This window comes from Cardiocondyla obscurior, linkage group LG20, assembly GCF_019399895.1.
Source record: "Cardiocondyla obscurior isolate alpha-2009 linkage group LG20, Cobs3.1, whole genome shotgun sequence".
Lineage (NCBI taxonomy): Eukaryota > Metazoa > Arthropoda > Insecta > Hymenoptera > Formicidae > Cardiocondyla > Cardiocondyla obscurior.
The window spans coordinates 2,031,621-2,050,108 of record NC_091883.1 but is presented as its reverse complement, the minus strand read 5'-3'; the positions used below and the strand labels follow the sequence as shown (position 1 = coordinate 2,050,108).

Here is an 18,488-nt window from a genome sequence, read left to right as displayed (position 1 = left end):
TTAATACAAAATAAAATGTTCGTAAATGTTGAATATACCTTCAAATACGGACAGTTAAATAACTACGCGTAGCTATGTAATTTTAATATTATTTATTCGTGAATTAAATTTAATTAATCACGCGAGGGCGTGCTAACGTTCTTTGCGTCGAAACGAATACAGCATAGCAAATTAAAGAACGGCTAAAGTTCACCACGTAGTTTGATATACTTTTAATTACGATCATCCCAAAAAAGATGGCCCGATATCACCCTCGAGTCGCGGATCAAAAAGCGGGCTAATGTTTTTTTTTTTCTTTTTATATATAAAATGCATCCCGCCGATTTAGTACATATACAAACAAAGTCGTACTTAAGCTAAAGCCAACGTGTTTAAAACTGCACAGGCGATCAGTCGGCCGCCAAGGCCGCTGCCGCGTATTGCAAAGTATCGGCTCCGTTCCACCGTAGATTTTCATCTGTAAGACGAGGCAGGCGGCACGAACGTCATTCATAAGTTACGAGGCTCGGTCGATTAAATTGTCTCCGCAATTAGAAAAAGGAAGTTTCCGGCGCAATGTGAAATCCCGCGACGTAACGCGACGCGGATGCGGCCGTTGCACGTCTCGACGATCCACCGAGTATAGTGAACTGGCCGGAATCGATTCGTATCCACTGAATTAATTACGCGCCCATTTTCTATCTTCGTATTGAAGCCCCCGGTCGACTCCCCTCCCCCCTCCCCACCCCTCTCCGCCACCCTGCCGTACCGTTTCTCCACGTTGATCGATCCGCGGAATCGAGTGCGCAGAAATAAGGAGAGCTGACGTTCTTCTCGGTCTGAAGGATTACTTAGAAGCCAGGCAGACACGGTACGCATCGCGCGTTAAGCAATCGGACAATCAACGTCAGATTTGACAGGTTTTCATGGAAAATTAAAACGTATTAATTACGTTTAGACTAATGCGTTTAATTATTTCCGAAACGATCGGGAACGGACTCCGCTCTGTCTTGACGTCTTGAAATCTATTATATTCCGCATAGTTATTACGAAAACGTAGTTGAATTAAGCAAGGAATTTTCTTATTAATTATTTTCTAACTTATTCACGAAAGTAAAAATATAATACATTTTAAGATAATGTATACAAATTTATAAATTTTCTAGGGAGGGATGTAAAAAAAAGACAAATAATTATTATTTATTTTAATAATTTTTTTTATTGATCTTCTATTGTTTGTGTTAATGCGCGTAAATAAATTAATAACAGTAACGTCATTATGTCGATATTCAAATATTATAGATGGAGAAATATGTTGGATACACACGCACGTGCATGAGCTAACATATGTTCAACTGCAATATTTGATTATCGACTTCGCGCGCAATAATGTCGCTGTTGCCAATTCATATCCCGCGTTGTAATCGGAAGAAATTAGTTAACACACGCGGGACCCGCGCGTTGCGCCTGTGCCGTTGTCGGGGTCCGATTCGGCGGCTGCGAGATCCAGCGAAAATAATTGAGACATTCGCGCGGACGAAGATTTGGACCGCGTCCAAGGGAAGCTAGTATCTCGTTTGTCCGGTACAATGGGCTCTTCTAACGCTCGTCGCGCTTCGGGCTTACCGGAAGGCAGTCGTCGAAGTAACGCGATCTCGGACATCCCCGGAGTTATTTGCGGACCCATGCTGCTCGCGAACGTCTCGTCCCGCTTCGTCGAAATGCTGCGATATCGCTCGGTTGAGTGCGTGCCCGCGAATTATTCGAGGTCGCTATTTTCCCTCCCCGTTTCCCTACACCCCCTCGCTTTCCTTGACAGAAGGGGTTACGGGCCCAGCTCGCCAAGTTATAATAGTAATTCCATTAAATCGCGCGAGCCATTACCCAAACGCATTACATTACTGCGATAATTATACTATGCTCGCTCCCGGGTAAATAACGCCGCGTGTACCATTCATACGACCAAACAAGCTTTGCATACCGGCCCTGTTTGCAGAAAATTGTTAATATGAAATGTACATTGGGGGCGACGAAGGGAAGACGCTCTTTCTTTCATTTGTAATTATTTCTTAATTACGTTTGACTCGCGATTTGATAACGCTGCGTTTGCGAAGCTCCGCTGTACATATATGTATAAGTGGAAATATATATTCGTCGCGTGAACAATTTCCGCGTTACAATGCAGCGAACGTTATGTACTTACGCTATGCGTAACTACTCCGTTGACCATATTATTTTATTGGAATTAGGGCATGGCGTATGGCGAATGAACGCGTGCAATGCAATATGAATGAGAGTGTAACTGGTTGACGAAGCGTCGTCCGTATCGATTATAGTTCTACGTATTATTCTCTTGAAAGCTTAAAAGTTTTTAAATTTTGCTTTGACTCGAACTTGCCGTAATCGTTTTACGACCGTGCGCACTAAATATGATAATAAAAATTGCTTATTAAAATATTATTTCTAATCCGGTGTGTTGTAATAATTTAAAAAACTTTTTATTTATGTTAAAAATATTTTTTTGGTTTTTTCTTTTTTACTGAACCTCGAAATTAGAAACTTGTTATTAAACCCGAGAAATTTCGGCGAAGAGGTCTTTATAATGCGCAGATAAAAATAATTAGAGTAATAGTTAGACGCGAGCGTATACAAGCAGGCGCGGAGATGGAAACGCGAGATGGTAGGCGAATCATATTTTCGTAGCATAGGTTGCAGCCGCGGTAATTAGAGCGCTGGGCTTCAAATAAGATTACATAGTTCCGACAGAACGTTATCGGTCGGTCGTCGCTTTAAACTTCCGGCACGGTGGATACCAGTGGCCAGTGCCAAGCGCCATAATTATTAAACGCATATGCAACTGATCTCCAGAAACAACGATATCCACGAAATTAGGCTGGGAGATGCGCGGAGTATTCGCTACCGCATTCGTACCGAATTAAAACCGGGTTGATAAAGCGGTATCGCAGCGAATCAAAATTAATTTTCTAATTAAAATCCTTAACTTCCGCCGTAACAAATCGTGCGATTTCTAAACCGTATCAGTCGCCGTCGATGGCTAGAGCGCGAACTAAAGTCGCTTGATTTCTGAACGAATTTATTTACAATATGTATCTATTACGCGCGTATGTATTCGGCACGGGGAAGTGATCCGCGCGGACTGCCGATTCTCCGATGAACCGCGACCGGCGTCAGTTTTAAGACGGATCGATCACAAAGCGCAGTTAATCGTACGTACTTTATGAAGGCGACTGTGCGCCTCTAATCTGCACAAATACACTTAAGAGATAGCCGTAAATATGGTGGGAGCCAACCATAAACTCTGACCATGGAATTACGGATTCATGGGCTCATGGGTTTACGGCTTCACTTAACTCTCCCTCAGTGGTGGAGCGTGAGGCTTTATAGTTACTTTAGATTTATAGTGTGTATTCGTCCTAAGTCTCACTAGTTACTAGAAACGAGGTGTTCCAACGTATCCTACCGGTGACGAGAGTCACTGTTAACGTACGACTTGAAATAGAAATACCCACCCCTGAATTAATTCTGAAACTAAAGTAGGAAATATCGCTGCCTTATAGTTTTTAATTAAATTCATAACGCTACGTCTTATGAGATTTTCCGCGCTTTACGCGAATACATTAACATTTCTCATTTTAATTATTTTTCTTGTGCATCTATATTGCATCAACTAATTTTTTCTTTCTTTCCTTCTTTCTTTCTTTTTTATTATATCAATGTTATTCGCGCTTACACTGCGATCTATCAATTTTCTCACGTTTTGTATCGCCAGTTCCGCAAAGTGACGCCGGTTTAAACTGGAAAGTCAGTCGGGCCGCGGGTACAAGTTAACGTAAAGTTTATAAAGCTAACTCTTGAACTTGTCTCCAATCTAACTCGACGGCTAACGCACACACGTGCCGTCATTTTTGCCGCGTCACGGAGGAGACTTAAGGCCACCGGTCGTTTCTTATTAACGCGCGAGAGAGACGTCCTTCGCCATCTGCTTCCATTTACATTTGCGGCTACAAAGAAAACTACTCCGGGACGAATAAAACGTGTCGTACTTGGCTATCGTCCAGTTTACTGCTGCGACTTTAGGGTAGGGCAGTAAACGCGGAGAGAGCTTTTTTCTACGGGGGCGTTCGCGCTGTTCTCTCGCTCGCTCTCTCTCTTTCTTTTTCGCGGCGTTCAATACCGCTGGCGGAGGGTGCGTTACATCCGATAAATTCGACCCGCGCGACGCGTGACGCGGAATTATGTGCAAACTCGGCCGGCATCGAGATCGCTTGTCATAACTAATAACGAGAAACGACGTGTATTCGGGCTATAAACGTCGATCGATCGTTTTACTGACACGCTCCGCTGTATCCAGTGTCTATCCGGTAGCGGCGATATTTCCCGGTCGTCATCGTCCACCGATTTCCATTGCCGTCATTGAAAAAGATAGCGTTCGTGTGCCGTTACAATGAAATCTGGCGCGGCTCGCGAGGCGCCTGTGTTACAATGCAGGTTGCTGGATAAAGACGCATTGATCACGCTCGTGACGCACTCGCAGTCCACCGACGTAAGTTTCAAACGTGCGAGTACTTAAGTTCCGACCTGAAACTAGCACTTTTTAAATTGAAAAAAAAAAGGAAGAAAAACGAAATTAATTACGAGGTAAAACTGATATATTAAAAATAAACGGAATCATACTCGGAATAACATTCTCAATTTGAGATTATTTTATCTCCGTGTACATTGACGTCGGTATACTTTCGACCGAGTTCGGAAGCAACCTTTTTCCTTCCAACTTTTATAACGTAACGACGTTTTCACCGTCGATCACGGAATTGCTTCCAATCTCGGTGGAAGTTTTAACCGACTTAGCGTCAACATCGAGATCAGTAGGCAAGAGGTATATAACATAAAACGGCATGCTCGACCTATAAACGTCGGGTAATTGTAAGCCAGACTGTATAAGTCTGTCTGGCATCCATTCCGGGTGGACTTACGTGGCCTAAGCCCAGTTCAGTTCTATCGATGCGGAGTTCAAGGGCGTATTTGTATTTCCTTGGAACTACACGCCGGTGTAGCTCGGTTGCCAGCGTGAATCAATTTTCAAACTCGTCACTACGAAACACTCGGCCGAAGTTGCCGATCGAACGGCTTCGAGACAAGGTGGAGGAAAAACAAAAATCCCAAAGAAAGAAAAACACGAGATAGAGAAAAACGAAGGGGGGGAAAAAAAAGCGAAATGATTTGTACCGCTCATATATCTTTATTCGAGCCATTGCAGCTGCACGGAATATTGTCTCGATAGTTTTTTTTTTGTGTGTTTTTTAACTTTTGAAGCAAGAATCCAATGATGTAAAATGTTTATAAAAACTAAAACAAGTCTTCGTGATAAGAGCTGCGATGGCATGAACCGTATGAGTGAAAACTTGCGTAAACTAAAGATTAGATAGCAACGAATGCATTCGAATTATTCGCGTGCAAAGCAGCTTATTCATTGGTTATTATCATATCGACTACTCTTGAAAACAAAATATAAAATATAACGAGTTTCATAAATATTACAAAAATTTTTTTATTTTCTCTTCTCTTGCGTATATCGTTGACATATTTCGATTTTTATAATTTAAATATTTAAAGCAGTCTGAAAATTAATAATTGCGCAACCGCTCTAAGATTTTTATTTCCGATTGGTCCTCGGTCTTCATTAAATTTATCGAACTCAAGTTTCCAACGATAACTCACCAGTGTAACGATAACAGAGTGCAAGTCGGGATAAACGGTAGGCTCGGCGTAATACCGCTCGTTCTAAGGACTCGATTCGCCTCCATGAAGTCGTCGGCATGAGACATTCGTTAATTGCCAGCAACAGGTGACGACGGCCGTATCGACGTCACTCGAGTCATACAGAATGTCATTGGCGTGCGCATTTTTACGCGCGCGCGAAAAGTTTCATAAAAAAAAAAAAATAAATAAAAAAAAATAAAAAAATTAATAAAAATAAATAAGCGCGAATTACGAAGACAATTTTAAAGACGACGCGTGTGGTACTCAAAACGTTTTTTCGGCTCGACCGTATATAAAATTGCACGCGATAACGTCCGATATACCGCAATTAGGTAAGGAAATCGGGGAACGTGTTACTGACGCGACGCGCGGCATTTAATGCGGCATTATGCAGTCGCGAGATCAATTGGCCCGTGCGCCGTTCACCGGGCCTTTGAGTTCGTTAACAACGCGCGCGCGATACGGCCGACACCGAACGTCGAGCTTATCGACGGCTTTCGCCGGTGACGCGATTCACGACCCGGGCCCGTCCGGCTTGCGACGAAATTACCGGGCGCGTAGCGGCCGTTAAAAAACTTTTCACGTGGACCGAACTTTCACGTCGCACTAATCACCGCACCCTCGCACTTCACGTCCCGATTGTCTCGCGGGAATAGGCCGCGCGAGGTCCAACGGTAAGATATCGGTGCGAGATACGACCGTATAAGAAGAACGCTCCGAAAACGGCTGAAATAGAACATAAACCGCGTCGCCTGCGCTCAAGGCGAGTTTCGCTGCGTTATCGCGCCAAACGGCCGTGGACGTGTCTCCGTTTTCACATGATGCAAGTTTTTATCCCCCCTTTTCGATACCGTTCTTCCTCCACCGTGGTGCTCGCAGTGCAGGCGATACGTATTTCTCTTTCCGTTTGCTCCGGCCTTTTCTACCTCGCGTTAACCAGCGAGACCGTCACCGACGTGAAAAATGACACTTATAAATTTTTACTTCAACTTTGTTTATCGGTTTATATTAATGACGAGCCTCCATTAACGTGAAAAAAGCGATAAGAAAAATTGTAAGACAAAAGCAGCGGTCGCAAAGAACGCTCGCATGTCCGTGCGTCGTTGCTGAACGATAAGGCTTTTGTCAGCGCGCTGACTGTATTAGTAGGCAACTAGTTGAATTTCCATTAAAATAATCCTATTATTTTCTACTTTATATATCCATCGAAAGAGAAAAGAGCGTAATACGAGAAATGCCGGCGAGCGCAGGAGAAAATCTTACATTTCGCAAGGAATATTACGATATCCCGCGGTTTTTCCGCGCAGCAGAAATATTCCCGTTTGCTCGTACCGTTAGCCATTACCCGCGTAAGTCGCGAATGCGCTCGAGGAGACTGTTGGTATTCAAATTAATCCCATCGGCAGCGGTTGAAGCGTGGCGTATCGATACGCGATGCGTGAACTCGCGTCGAGAGACCCGCTCGCGAAAACGCGGGCGCAAGATAGCGCCGAGCAATGTTTCCTGCATCAGAGGAACGTATCGGAGGAGGGATTTTAATTTAAGGCCGTATATCCGACGGAGTACCTCGGCCGGGCTGAGCTCTTTTTATCCGGAATAAATTAACCCGTCAAATAAATAACCTTATCCCGCCGGGCGCCGCCGACTGGGCTAGTCCTGCCGCCTAATTGGTATTATCCTCCCGCGTTACATTGTCTCGTGCTATTAACAGGGCCACTTTTATCTGCCCGACCGACCACCCTCCGTCTTACGCGAGCAACTCGGCGAGATTCGTTGCTAACCAACCGCGGTGCGGCTACTTTGTTGCGAGACAGTTAAAACTACCGCCATAGACTCGCGTTACCTAAAAAGGAAAGTAATCCTCGACGTTTTGTTCCCCGTTATATTTAAGATTTTTTATTTGAAATTTCTTTTTATAGCTGCGAAACAAAAATCCTACTTAGAAATTTATAACGTTCGGAAAAATTTTGGGAGAAGATAGATAGACTTAAGCGTATAAAGATCTCTTCCGTTTTTTTTTTTTTTTTACACTTTTTACGTTGCGAGTAAAATGTGTAACGTCCAGGGACAGTGTTCTGAGATTTTTCTATATTCTTTTTATATTTCGTTTATTATTTCTCGGGTCGCCGATGAAGACAGGTTCCTATTAATTTTAATTTCCGCAACTCACGGAGAAACTAAATTCAAAATATTGCTTGCAAGCTAAGTTTTCCCCAGCGGTACTTCGTTAGAAATAAGGAGATTTCTTGCAAACAAGTTTTTGCCATTCGCAGCGATGAATTTTTCTTAAGTTTATGTGACCTCCATAAGGGAAGAATAATATTTGCGGAGGAGAAACTTTTTGCTAATTTTGTTACGAGTGTCATTCGCTTGATATCTGGATTATATAAAAATTAAATATAATTCGGATGAGATTACTATCTCGTTAGGCGATAATAGAATAATTAAAAAGTAAGCGAAGGATCTTTGAAAACAGTTATGAAACATTCAGTCTACGCCATATATGTGTACATTGAATTTTTTAGCACTCAACATTCTAATTCTCTCTACTTTAAAAGCCTTAAGTTTTTATTCCTTAAACATTTAAATGTCATTCCGCCGCTGAGATCGCTACGGCTCTATTTTAACTATCAGCCCGCGTAATACGTTCTTATTTTAAATTTAAATTTTAATTGTACATTTATAAATTTGATTTTACTTTAACGTTTCTTTACTTTTGGAAGTCTAACAAAACACGCGCATTAAAAAGAAACGTCGAGCATTTACGTTCCCCGGAGTCGTAATTTAAGCAGTACTTTAAGTGACAGAAGGTCGTAATAAAAAGCGTAAAACGCACGTATTGTGCCAAAAGTTTCCACCGCCGAGCGTAAAGCTCATTCAACAACGCGCGGCACGCCAGTAATAATAACCGTTCCCAATTTTCCAGCCGCGATATAATCGATAAAAATATCCGCCGGAGCCATTCCGCGGCGATAAATTTTTCGAAAACGCGATAAAAACGCACCGTTCCGACGGTCCGTGATATTCCACTTGCTCGTCCGCGACGGATTTAATTTCTCCCCCGTTCCTTCTCGGAAGAGGAGCGCGTAAGTAAGGTCGGAAGAATATTCAGCGACATTTTGCGGCATATCGTAACGTTCAAGTGCGAGATCTCGCGGCCCTCTTAAGGATCAAGGAATTTACAGGCGAGCATCGTTGAATCGTCTTACCTCGTCGAGCCTTCCGCCCAAAAGAGGTCTTTATACCCTCTCGTTCGCGATACGATTGCACGGGAGTTAATTCGCGAGGAGAAATTAACCCGGCCGATTAAACATACCGTCGCCCCCGTTGAGGAGAATCGCTAAAGGCACGAGAATTCGATATTAACGAAGAAGACCTTACCGTAAGGCGAGAAAAAGACGGGGCAGATTTATAAAATTTAAACTCGTTCAAAGTTGAATCGAGTCCTCATTAACAAATAGCTGTCCGTATAAACTCATTATTTTTAATAAATTTTCGGGTAATAATATTACAAACGATGATAGTGTAATGTAATTCTATTATTGAATTTTATGAAACATTAACAAATAATTTATTATTATTTTATACGCATTATGATTCAATTTATTACAATTTTATTACTTTCGGATTAAATTCACGCGTTATGTTGTGGACATGACACGAAGTAATTTAAATATTATATTTGTGCTGTTCGAATACCGATGGGTAAAAATAAATATGGAGATGTGTATATGAAAAGGCATGATATAATAAAAAAAATATAATAAATAAATCTAGGTAGGTACATATTAAAAATGAAGACGTACAAGTGAAATTATGTTATTAATATATTTATTTCATACTTTTATTCGTCATTTACATTTTTTTTTCATATTGTATTTAACATAATAATTATTTAAATTGTACGTATGTACACTAATTACATAGATGTAAAAAAAAAAAATAATATTATACGTATACATACATATATCAAGATTTCATTACTCTATCATTTTACAAAATGGATTAAAAAATAAATGAATAGAACATTACGCGCTGCTAATAAATATTAAGTAAAAAAGAAAAGTTTAACAGAAATATATTTGGTTATTAGGATGTAATTAGTTAATTACATATATCAATTTGTGTAATTAAATAACGTCTGGAAATAAATGTGAGCGGTAACAAGTTCCGTTCCTCGCATATGTAATCCTAATAAAACCTACGTATCTGCGGGCGGTTAATTAAAAATCGTAGTGCGTAAAGAAAGAAGAGCCGTTCGACATTACTTAATGTATAAAGGCGCCCCGCGTTTCGCGGTAGCAACGTTAACAGGCGCATTAATTAACTCCAAAACGTATTACATGAATCATGTATCTCTGGTATCTCGCTACGTATGCAATATAAATTTAATTTAATTACTATGTAATAATGTGTGATTAATATCAGTGTTCACGTAATAATCGGGATGTGTTGAAACGCGTTACTAATTGCCGTTTAAATTGCATGCATAGCGAAGTTACGGGAGCGCGGTTAGTACCGGCACGAGGCCTGAAGTCCGCGAGATAAAAACTATCCGAGCGGGGTAGGAGTCGTGTCCCGTACCAAAATCGATGGAATCTCGCGACCTTTTCCCCGCAAAAATGAGTCCTTTTTGCCGACCGCTAGCCGGCTGAACAATGATAACTCCCGCGGTTATCGCCGCTCAAGGCGGCGGAAAAAAAGAAGAAGAAAAATGCGGGCGTTCTGGTTTTGCAACCGCCCGCGCGTAGTGTATCTACGGTACGTCTAAAAAGAAAAAAAAAAGAGGATTCCGTAATTTTAAGGGACACGACAGCCACGCGAGATAATAAAAACTCGAAAAAAAAGAGAGAAAAAAAAAAGAAAAGTGCAGTCGATCTTTACAAGTCTCTTTTGAGATAAATTCTTGTACTTAATTACTCTCGGTTAAATGACTAATATGTAATTCGTTCTTTACGCGTAAAAGAGTCGATGTGAAATTATACCTTTAGAAAAATTAATCTGTCGTTACTTGCAAAAAGCATGAAAAAATCCGATATTCCATTAGACTTCCAAGAAAATTATATTATTACAAGTAAAGAATTATTACTACGATGCTAATAGTCTTTTTAAAATTATCTTTCAGATTTTCTTTTTTTTTTCTTTTCTTTTTTTTTTAAAGTCTGATTAGTTTTAAATTGTACACTTTTCGCGATATACAGATATATTTTTTCCAATATGTCGTACAAACTGCCGGAGCGAGAACGTTTATAATAAGAGCGATCGTGCTCCGAAGGGTTTATTGCGCGTCGTAAATCGTGGCGACTGATTGTCGCGCATTCTAACCGTTATTCTCGCGGAAATTCCCGGCGAAAGAGACTCGCTGCCGCGTGAGTCGAAGTTTTCGGGGCGAAATGAAAGAACGCCGGGTTTAACGAATGAATTGACTTCGACTGTCGGTATTGTTCGCGCGTCGCGAGAATTATCGCGTCGAACGTCGCTGATACGCCGGGAGATCGCCCGGCGGGGTGACATTGATTCAGTGTAAATGGAGTGTACCAATTTCCCCACTTGAAATTAACAAGTAGAAAAAGCGTTAATAAACGCTTCCAGCGAGAATATATGTCCCCCGCGTGGTTTCGCCACGGCTAGAAATATTGCGTCGACCGGAACGCGGTCACCGCTTTCGCGATGGAGGAGTTCACGTTTAAACGTTACGTTGTTACTACACGCTGTATTCCAGCTGCGAAATAATATCTCTGCTCGCTATTGGCGTTCTCCTTATTACATTCCGTGGAATTGTATTTTAATTAAATTTTAATACAGCGGTATTCAATTTGACAGCGCAAGCGTAATGACGTCTATATTTTCAAGATTTAAAGATTAAAAAAAAAAAAAAAAAGAAAGTGCGAGACCTTAAAGACATCGATATATTTATATCCACGACATTCCCGCGTGCACGTGGGTTTCGCGTGCACCCGCACGGATGTAGTATACACGCGAGGTAATCCCTTCATCGGCGCAAAACGGAAACGCGTACCGGCAGTAATCCGGCAGACTGGCTGCATAATCGACCGTGGAATTGAATTCTCTCTCTGTCCCTGTTCCTTCGTCCGTCGCTATTCCGCACGTTCTCTTCATCCACCGCGTCTCTCTTCCTCTCTCTCTCTCGCTCTCTCTCTCTCGGCTTCGTATCTTTACCCTTTACGCCCCTTCACCCTCTGTCGCGGGACACATACGCACGTTCTCACGTCTACGTGCACACACACGAATAGGCTCTCTCTTTCCCTCGGCCATTTTCTCTTAGTCTTTCTCTATTTCTCTCCTCCCACTCCGTACGTCCCATTAAGTCAGCTGGATATGAATGCAACGAGATTGCTATTAATGCATCCGAGTATATGCATTCTGCAGACTGGTTGCATAAAATCTCGACCGTCTGCGCGATATTTCGCCGTTAAGAGAGTGATTTATTATTCCATTTGGTGACGACGTGTACTTGGTCGCCAAAGCGCGCTCGGCAGTCGCAGACGAGAACGAAGACGGAAGCGGCTTTTCGAAAAGGGCGCTCTGATACCTCTGTACGCGCGACGTCGAAGTGGACGAGTTAATTGAATTGGTTTTATCTTGACATTCTCTAGAGACGCGCTCACGACGCGATGCATAATATTGTGGCAGGAAAAAAGGAAAGGAAAGAGAGAGAAAAAAAAGATAATAGCGAATGCAAAAGCGAAGGGTTTTGACACTTGTAATAGAACCGAAAATATCACAATGGAATCATCCGGTATAATTACGCCTGTGAAATTTTGAGAAACGCGCTTCGAAGGCCATTATGCCGCGCGGCGAGATATTCCGCGATGTATTCCGCGTATCAGTCTTGTTAGATTAATGAAGCCGTGTTTTCCGCTTTTTCGGTACGCCGACCGTGATCCGCATTGCCGCCCGTGGTACAGGTCGGATCGACCGTAGGGTTGAAGGGAGGGACGGAGAGAGCTGCGCCCGTGTACTAAAACTTTCGCGTACCCTCGGGCCGCGGAAAAACGAAGCGGAAAAATGGCCCTCGTTGCACCTCGCAACCGCCTGATAATTCGATTGTTCGTCGACGGGTCGACGCAGTGGGTTTCTTGCACGAGAACCCCGGGACCGCGCGGGCGTTTGTCGATTCCCTTTACCTAGCCGGGATGCCGTTAATTATTCCCGCGGTGTCTTAAGACAAATTTACGCGGCTCGCTCTCGACGATCATCCCGGATGAATCGGCCAAAGTGAATGCATTGCACGCGTACGCGTTTTTGTTTAAGCCTTTTTAAACTGCGGGAGAGAAGAGACCTCGCGTCCTTGGCTAAAAGTATGGAGTATTTTTAATAAGTAACGATAAGCCCACCTTCAACGTTCGCTGGTTCAAAGAAATTTTTACTCTTGTTTCTTAAAAATAATTAATTTAGCAATTAGAAAAGAAATCGTTCCCGGTTATTCTCGATAGTTAAATAATATTCTTTGAATTTTATTTTTGGCTTTGGTAAACTTGGTATTAAATACTTGATTTAAAAGAAAATATATAATTAATAGCATTATAGTTCTCGTAGGGAAGAAAAATTATGTTTTTAAAAAGAGCAATTAGTACGTAAAATGATAGAAATGAAAAAGTTTCGGCTATTTTTCAGTTCGTTTATAAAAATTTTTCAAGTTTTCACGGATTAAAACTTTTTAACGGCAAGGCCAGTAAAAATAGTACTGATAGTGACGAACATATTTTACGGAGTTTATATAAGCCAGAAATCTGTTTGAAAATCTATCACATTCCAGACGGCTTTGTAAAAATTCTATTAAAAAAAAGAAATAATAAATAAATTTGAATTTATATCACTCGTAGTTCTAATAAAAATTAAAAACGTTATTTTACTCAAATAAAATTAGCACCTGTGATCTTCGAATCTATATCTTTTTCAATGTTACTTACAATTCAGAAAGTAAAGGTTGCTAATTCAATGCCAGGCGTTCCGGATTGTCGACGCGACTCGATTTGAGATTAAACCGCGGCATTCGAGAAACGTGCGCATTCGCCTTCGATATCCTCGCGAGAACGAGACTCGTGCTCGTTAGTATTTTACGCCGCGAGTCCGACTGCATCGGGTCAACTTTTTTTCTTTCCACCGCGTTCTTCTCTCGCCGGCGCGCGCTATCCCGCGCTGATAACGCATTCCCTCTCGTGGTCCACGACTGCCGCCGCCGGGATAAATCCCGTGCGGGCTCGTCAGCGGGACTTTTTCCGAATTATTCCGCGGAACAGGAGGAACTCCGGTGCCACCCGCACTAATCCCGTATAAACCGCCGCGACTTGTGGCGAGGTATTTTTCGCGGGAGCCGCGTAATGCGCGTGACGACAGACGGAAAATCTGAAAATGCGCGGGAGTCGAACGGGAAAAAGAGAGGCCACGACGCGCCTCGCGTCGATATTTGAAAAGATTTTTCTTTCTTTTTCTTTCTTTTTCTTTCTTCAGTGTTTTCACTGAATGGTACGCGCGAATGCTGTAATAACAGGCGCGTAGATTTTGAAACGACGTTAATGGTACTTCTACGGGGACTTTTGCTTTCTGCGCTACGCGGATCACCGAGAGTTTGATATCGCGATTACGCTGGTATGTATTTCGAAGTCAGTTTAATTGGACTATCGTTCGATGTTATTGCTTTATTAATCGTAAATTTTTTAACAAACTAAAAGTCTAAACGGTCGATAGTGACGTGAAAGTGACGTTTCACTTGACGAGCGTGGCGTTTTACGGTTTTATTTTTAGGCAGAGATGCAAGCACCAATTTAATGAAGCATATGTTGAAACTTAATTAAATTGTCGTTGGACGCCCGCGTCAGACGACGATAGCATTTACAATTCTTTCTTGATTGACAGATAATACATTTTACATTTATCGCGCGCACGGTGGTTTGCAGCATCCATTAGCAGATTTTACCGTGGCACTCACCGCCAGCGAATTCATTTAACGCTGGAAAATAATCCTTTATAATCCCCTCTATGCGGAGGCCACCCTAAATGAGGGTACCGTCCTGTAAGCTCTCTATGTACGGCAACGTATTTTAAAATAAGTAATATCACCAGCGGACTGTGTTTGTGCGATTAGTGTGTTAGCAATAATTTGTTTCGAGCTCGCTGCGTCACCTTGTAATACCACGTCGATACGAAATTAATTATAGCAAAGCAATTAAATATTATGCGCATTGTTAATTTAACGCTGCGCTCTGCAGTCATCTCGTAAAGTAAAAAAAGACGAAACGGAGAAAAATAAAATTAAAAAAATATTACGTCCAGCACAAAATGCGTGAAATATATTAAAAAATAAGCGCAAACATGATGGATGGCTATAGAAATCTTTCGCGTGAAAGAATTCCAACCCTGCCGCGTAAAGAAGCTGCTGTCGAAAGATTCATGGTCATGTCAGATGATAGGTTAAGCAGCCAGATTTTTCATGCAAATTCCCGTTGTAAGTTCTCGTTCTATTTTTATATATTATGTGCCAGTATTTCAAGTGTTTAGAATTTTCTTTACCGCTATGTTTCTGATGCATAATTAATGCGCGTCGGATTCCCGAGGGACCTGATACGCGTTACTTCTCTCAAACCATTCGTGACACTCGTGTACTTTCCGAAATGCCTTTGGCAGCGCAAAAAAAAAAAAATATTTAATAGTTGCATAAATCTGCCTAAATAATTCAATCTCGCAAGCAGCCTTCCGAATATTTTTAATTAAACATTGCTGGAAGTTCTTGCGCGACGCAATTTTTGCACGCTCTGCACTGCGAAGAGGAAAAGAAAATCACTTGACGAGCCCTTCGCATTTTCTACCCTTCTTAAATATTTATTTAAATACGTATGCCCGCCGTCTCGTCTGCATTGCCATTACAACGCGCCCGACGTCGTAATAAAGACAAATCGACATTCGTAGAGGGAGCGCTCATAACGAAATTTTATTTTAAAGGATCGATCTTTCTTAAGAAGAGCATCGACGATGTAAACGAGGTATGACGCGGGAGAAATGAGCACTCAGAAATCAGAGTCTTGCGGGAAAAGAGAGTCGTAGTAGCGATAGGATACACATTGCCGTCCGCAAATTCCATGCGTCGTACCATTAGCTTTGAGAGAAATACACGCGATATTATATGTAGTCTGTAACAACGTGCTGCGTTTAACGTAAAACTGTAACGTTAATAACAAAGAAAAATTCCTATTTTAAAAAGTTGATGCGTTACGCATCAATTAGCTTTTTAATTGTTGCTCAAAGATAGATGAAGTTGTAAGAAAAAAAAAAAAACCATTTTGCACACTTTAAAATTAATTAATTATTTTATGTAACGTTCGGTATATGGTGTACAATTACTACTTATTTAAGGACTGACTTAGGTAAATGTAACTGTACTTAGAACTACGATGTTTAAACGTGTAAAAAAGTGAAGAAAAAAAAATTTTTTTTTTTAATTAATTAATAATTAAATAAAATAATTTTTTTTTTTTTTTTTCCCTTTACTTTTCTTACACGTTTAAACATCCTAGTTAGAACTAGTTTAACGTGTAAGAAAAGTAAAAAAAAAAAAAAAAAAAAAAATATTTAATTATTAATTAATTAAAAAAAAATTTTTTTTTCCTCACTTTCTTACACGTTTAAACATCGTAGTTCTAAGTACAGTTACATTTAACCTAAGTCAGTTCTTAAATAAGTAGTAACTGTACACCATATACCGAACGTTGCATGAAATAATTAATTAATTTTAAAGTGTGCAAAATGGTTTTTTTTTTTTTTTTAGCTTGCCAAACTTCAAACACTTGCTTAACTCAGTCATCGAAAGACAACTCCAGTTGAGCACAGAGACATTAGTGTGACATCACTCGATTAATTTAATTTTTTTTTTTTTTTTATTTAAATAAAAATGATCATGCCGGGATTCGAATCCGGTACCCCCGCGCTCCTCCGGACACTAGACTACTATCATAGGCACTCGGCTAAACAGCCTTTATAATTATATTATATTTTTTAATTTATTTAAATTTAATTTTTTTTTTTTTTTTTTTTTTTTTCTTTAAAACTTCATCTATTTTTGAGCAACAATTAAAAAGCTAATTGATACGTAACGCATCAACTTTTTAAGATAGGAGACTAGAACAAATCAGGTTTCTTTTTTTTTAATTTACTAAAACATCTTTTGGATTGGTTTTCGTTTGGAAAATAAAAATTAAATTAAAAAATAGCACGCGCGCAGCGCGCGCATGGTTTGTTCTAGTATTAATAAAAAATTAATAATAATAATGTCTTCGTTGCTTGGAAACCGGAAGTTAAAATTTACAGAATTGAGTCAACCATATCAAGATATATCGACAGATTTTCGCGGTATTTCTCTGTAAGAGCTTTACATTTTCACAGAATACGCTCTAATGACCAGAGGCGCTTGGAGCATAAAGTCCGAGATAGGCTTTGCGAGCAGTTTCTGATTGAATAGTAAACCGAGACTCATACGTTCGCATTAACGTACAGAGAATAATCCCCCAGACGCAGCTGCCAACGTCTGTAGCCTCACTCCCTATCAGTCACTATCTGCGTAGCAATATTGCGAGCAGCCAATTACCATGGGGCAACGGACGTCAATTATAACGACTCGCTCGCAACAAGCCAGCTAAGTCGAAACGCAAACATGGCGGGGTACCGATACGCTAAACGTAAAGGAAACTTTTTACAAGACGAATTACAATTAAACTCAAAATAATTTTTTTAATTCTAATAGAAAATTACATGATTTAATGAACTTAGATAAAATATTATATAATTGATGGCTTTTGTTATATTCTCACGGTAGAAATTGTGCGTGGCAATAGAGATAAAAGAAGTCCCGTAATTATATAAATTTTGAAAAGTTTTCGCAGGTAAAACGAGTCAAATTTTAATTTCGCTTTAAACCAGACTGAATTTGGGCCATCCATTACAAACGTTTGATACGCTACATGTCTGCTGAAATTATATTTGAAGCGTGGTTTATGCAAGTCTTTTCCTATCGTGAAGCGCATGGATTTGCGGCATGCGAATCCAAGCGCAGCGAGCATGTTTGCAAAAGGGAAAGCTTATATTCGCTTAATTTCAGCCGTATTTGCGTTAATAAAGTTTCGTTATTACGCTGTTCCTGTTTATTCCGTTTTGAAGGGAGTCGAACGCATGCTCGAAGGATAATTCGTCTGGTAATTCCTCGAACGTGCTGCAGGCGATGCATTCCTAGTACGCGTACGCGTGCCAGTATTATTCCTAATATCCCGCGATGTCCTTTGATAATTATATTTGAGAAATTATATTCCGCGCAAATCTCGCGTGCATAATAATCCCGAAAAATTTTTTTTTTACCGTGACAATAAAAATATAACACGTGCCAAAAATCGTGCGTAAAATTTCTTAGATCGTTTCTCACATTTCTTTCCGCAATTTTATTCCGTTATCACTCGATACATTTATAGCGGCTTGTCGTATATTATAAATAGCGTTGCTATAAAGAGATGTCCGAGACTTTGTCGTAACCGCGATTGAATAAAAGAAAGTTCTTTCCTCCTACTTCAACGCGATTCAGCGGGAACCCGCTATTTCGAATAAGGGAATTCCTGATGGAACGGGAGACCGGAATTCGGTCGCGGAAACGAGTTTCGCTCAAAAGGGCTCGCCAATGTTTGCCCCCCTGCCCCGTCGTACTACTGAAGAAGCACCGCAACTGT

General features: G+C 40.8%; 1 protein-coding gene across 12 annotated transcripts in view; it reads right to left on the bottom strand.

The window, feature by feature from the left end:
- LOC139110408 (CUGBP Elav-like family member 2) overlaps positions 1 to 6,484 on the bottom strand; it is a 396,946-nt gene extending 390,462 nt beyond the window's left edge. For 6 of the 12 annotated variants that reach the window (XM_070670182.1, XM_070670183.1, XM_070670184.1 and 3 more), the window contains exon 1: positions 5,719 to 6,482. In XM_070670182.1, the coding sequence (XP_070526283.1) occupies positions 5,719 to 5,818 (100 nt within the window). In that variant the 5' untranslated portion in view covers positions 5,819 to 6,482. Of the gene's footprint in view, positions 1 to 5,718 lie in introns of all 12 variants that reach the window. The other 6 variants (XM_070670189.1, XM_070670190.1, XM_070670188.1 and 3 more) reach the window with 5 other exon arrangements.
- Between the last annotated feature and the right edge of the window lie 12,004 nt (positions 6,485 to 18,488).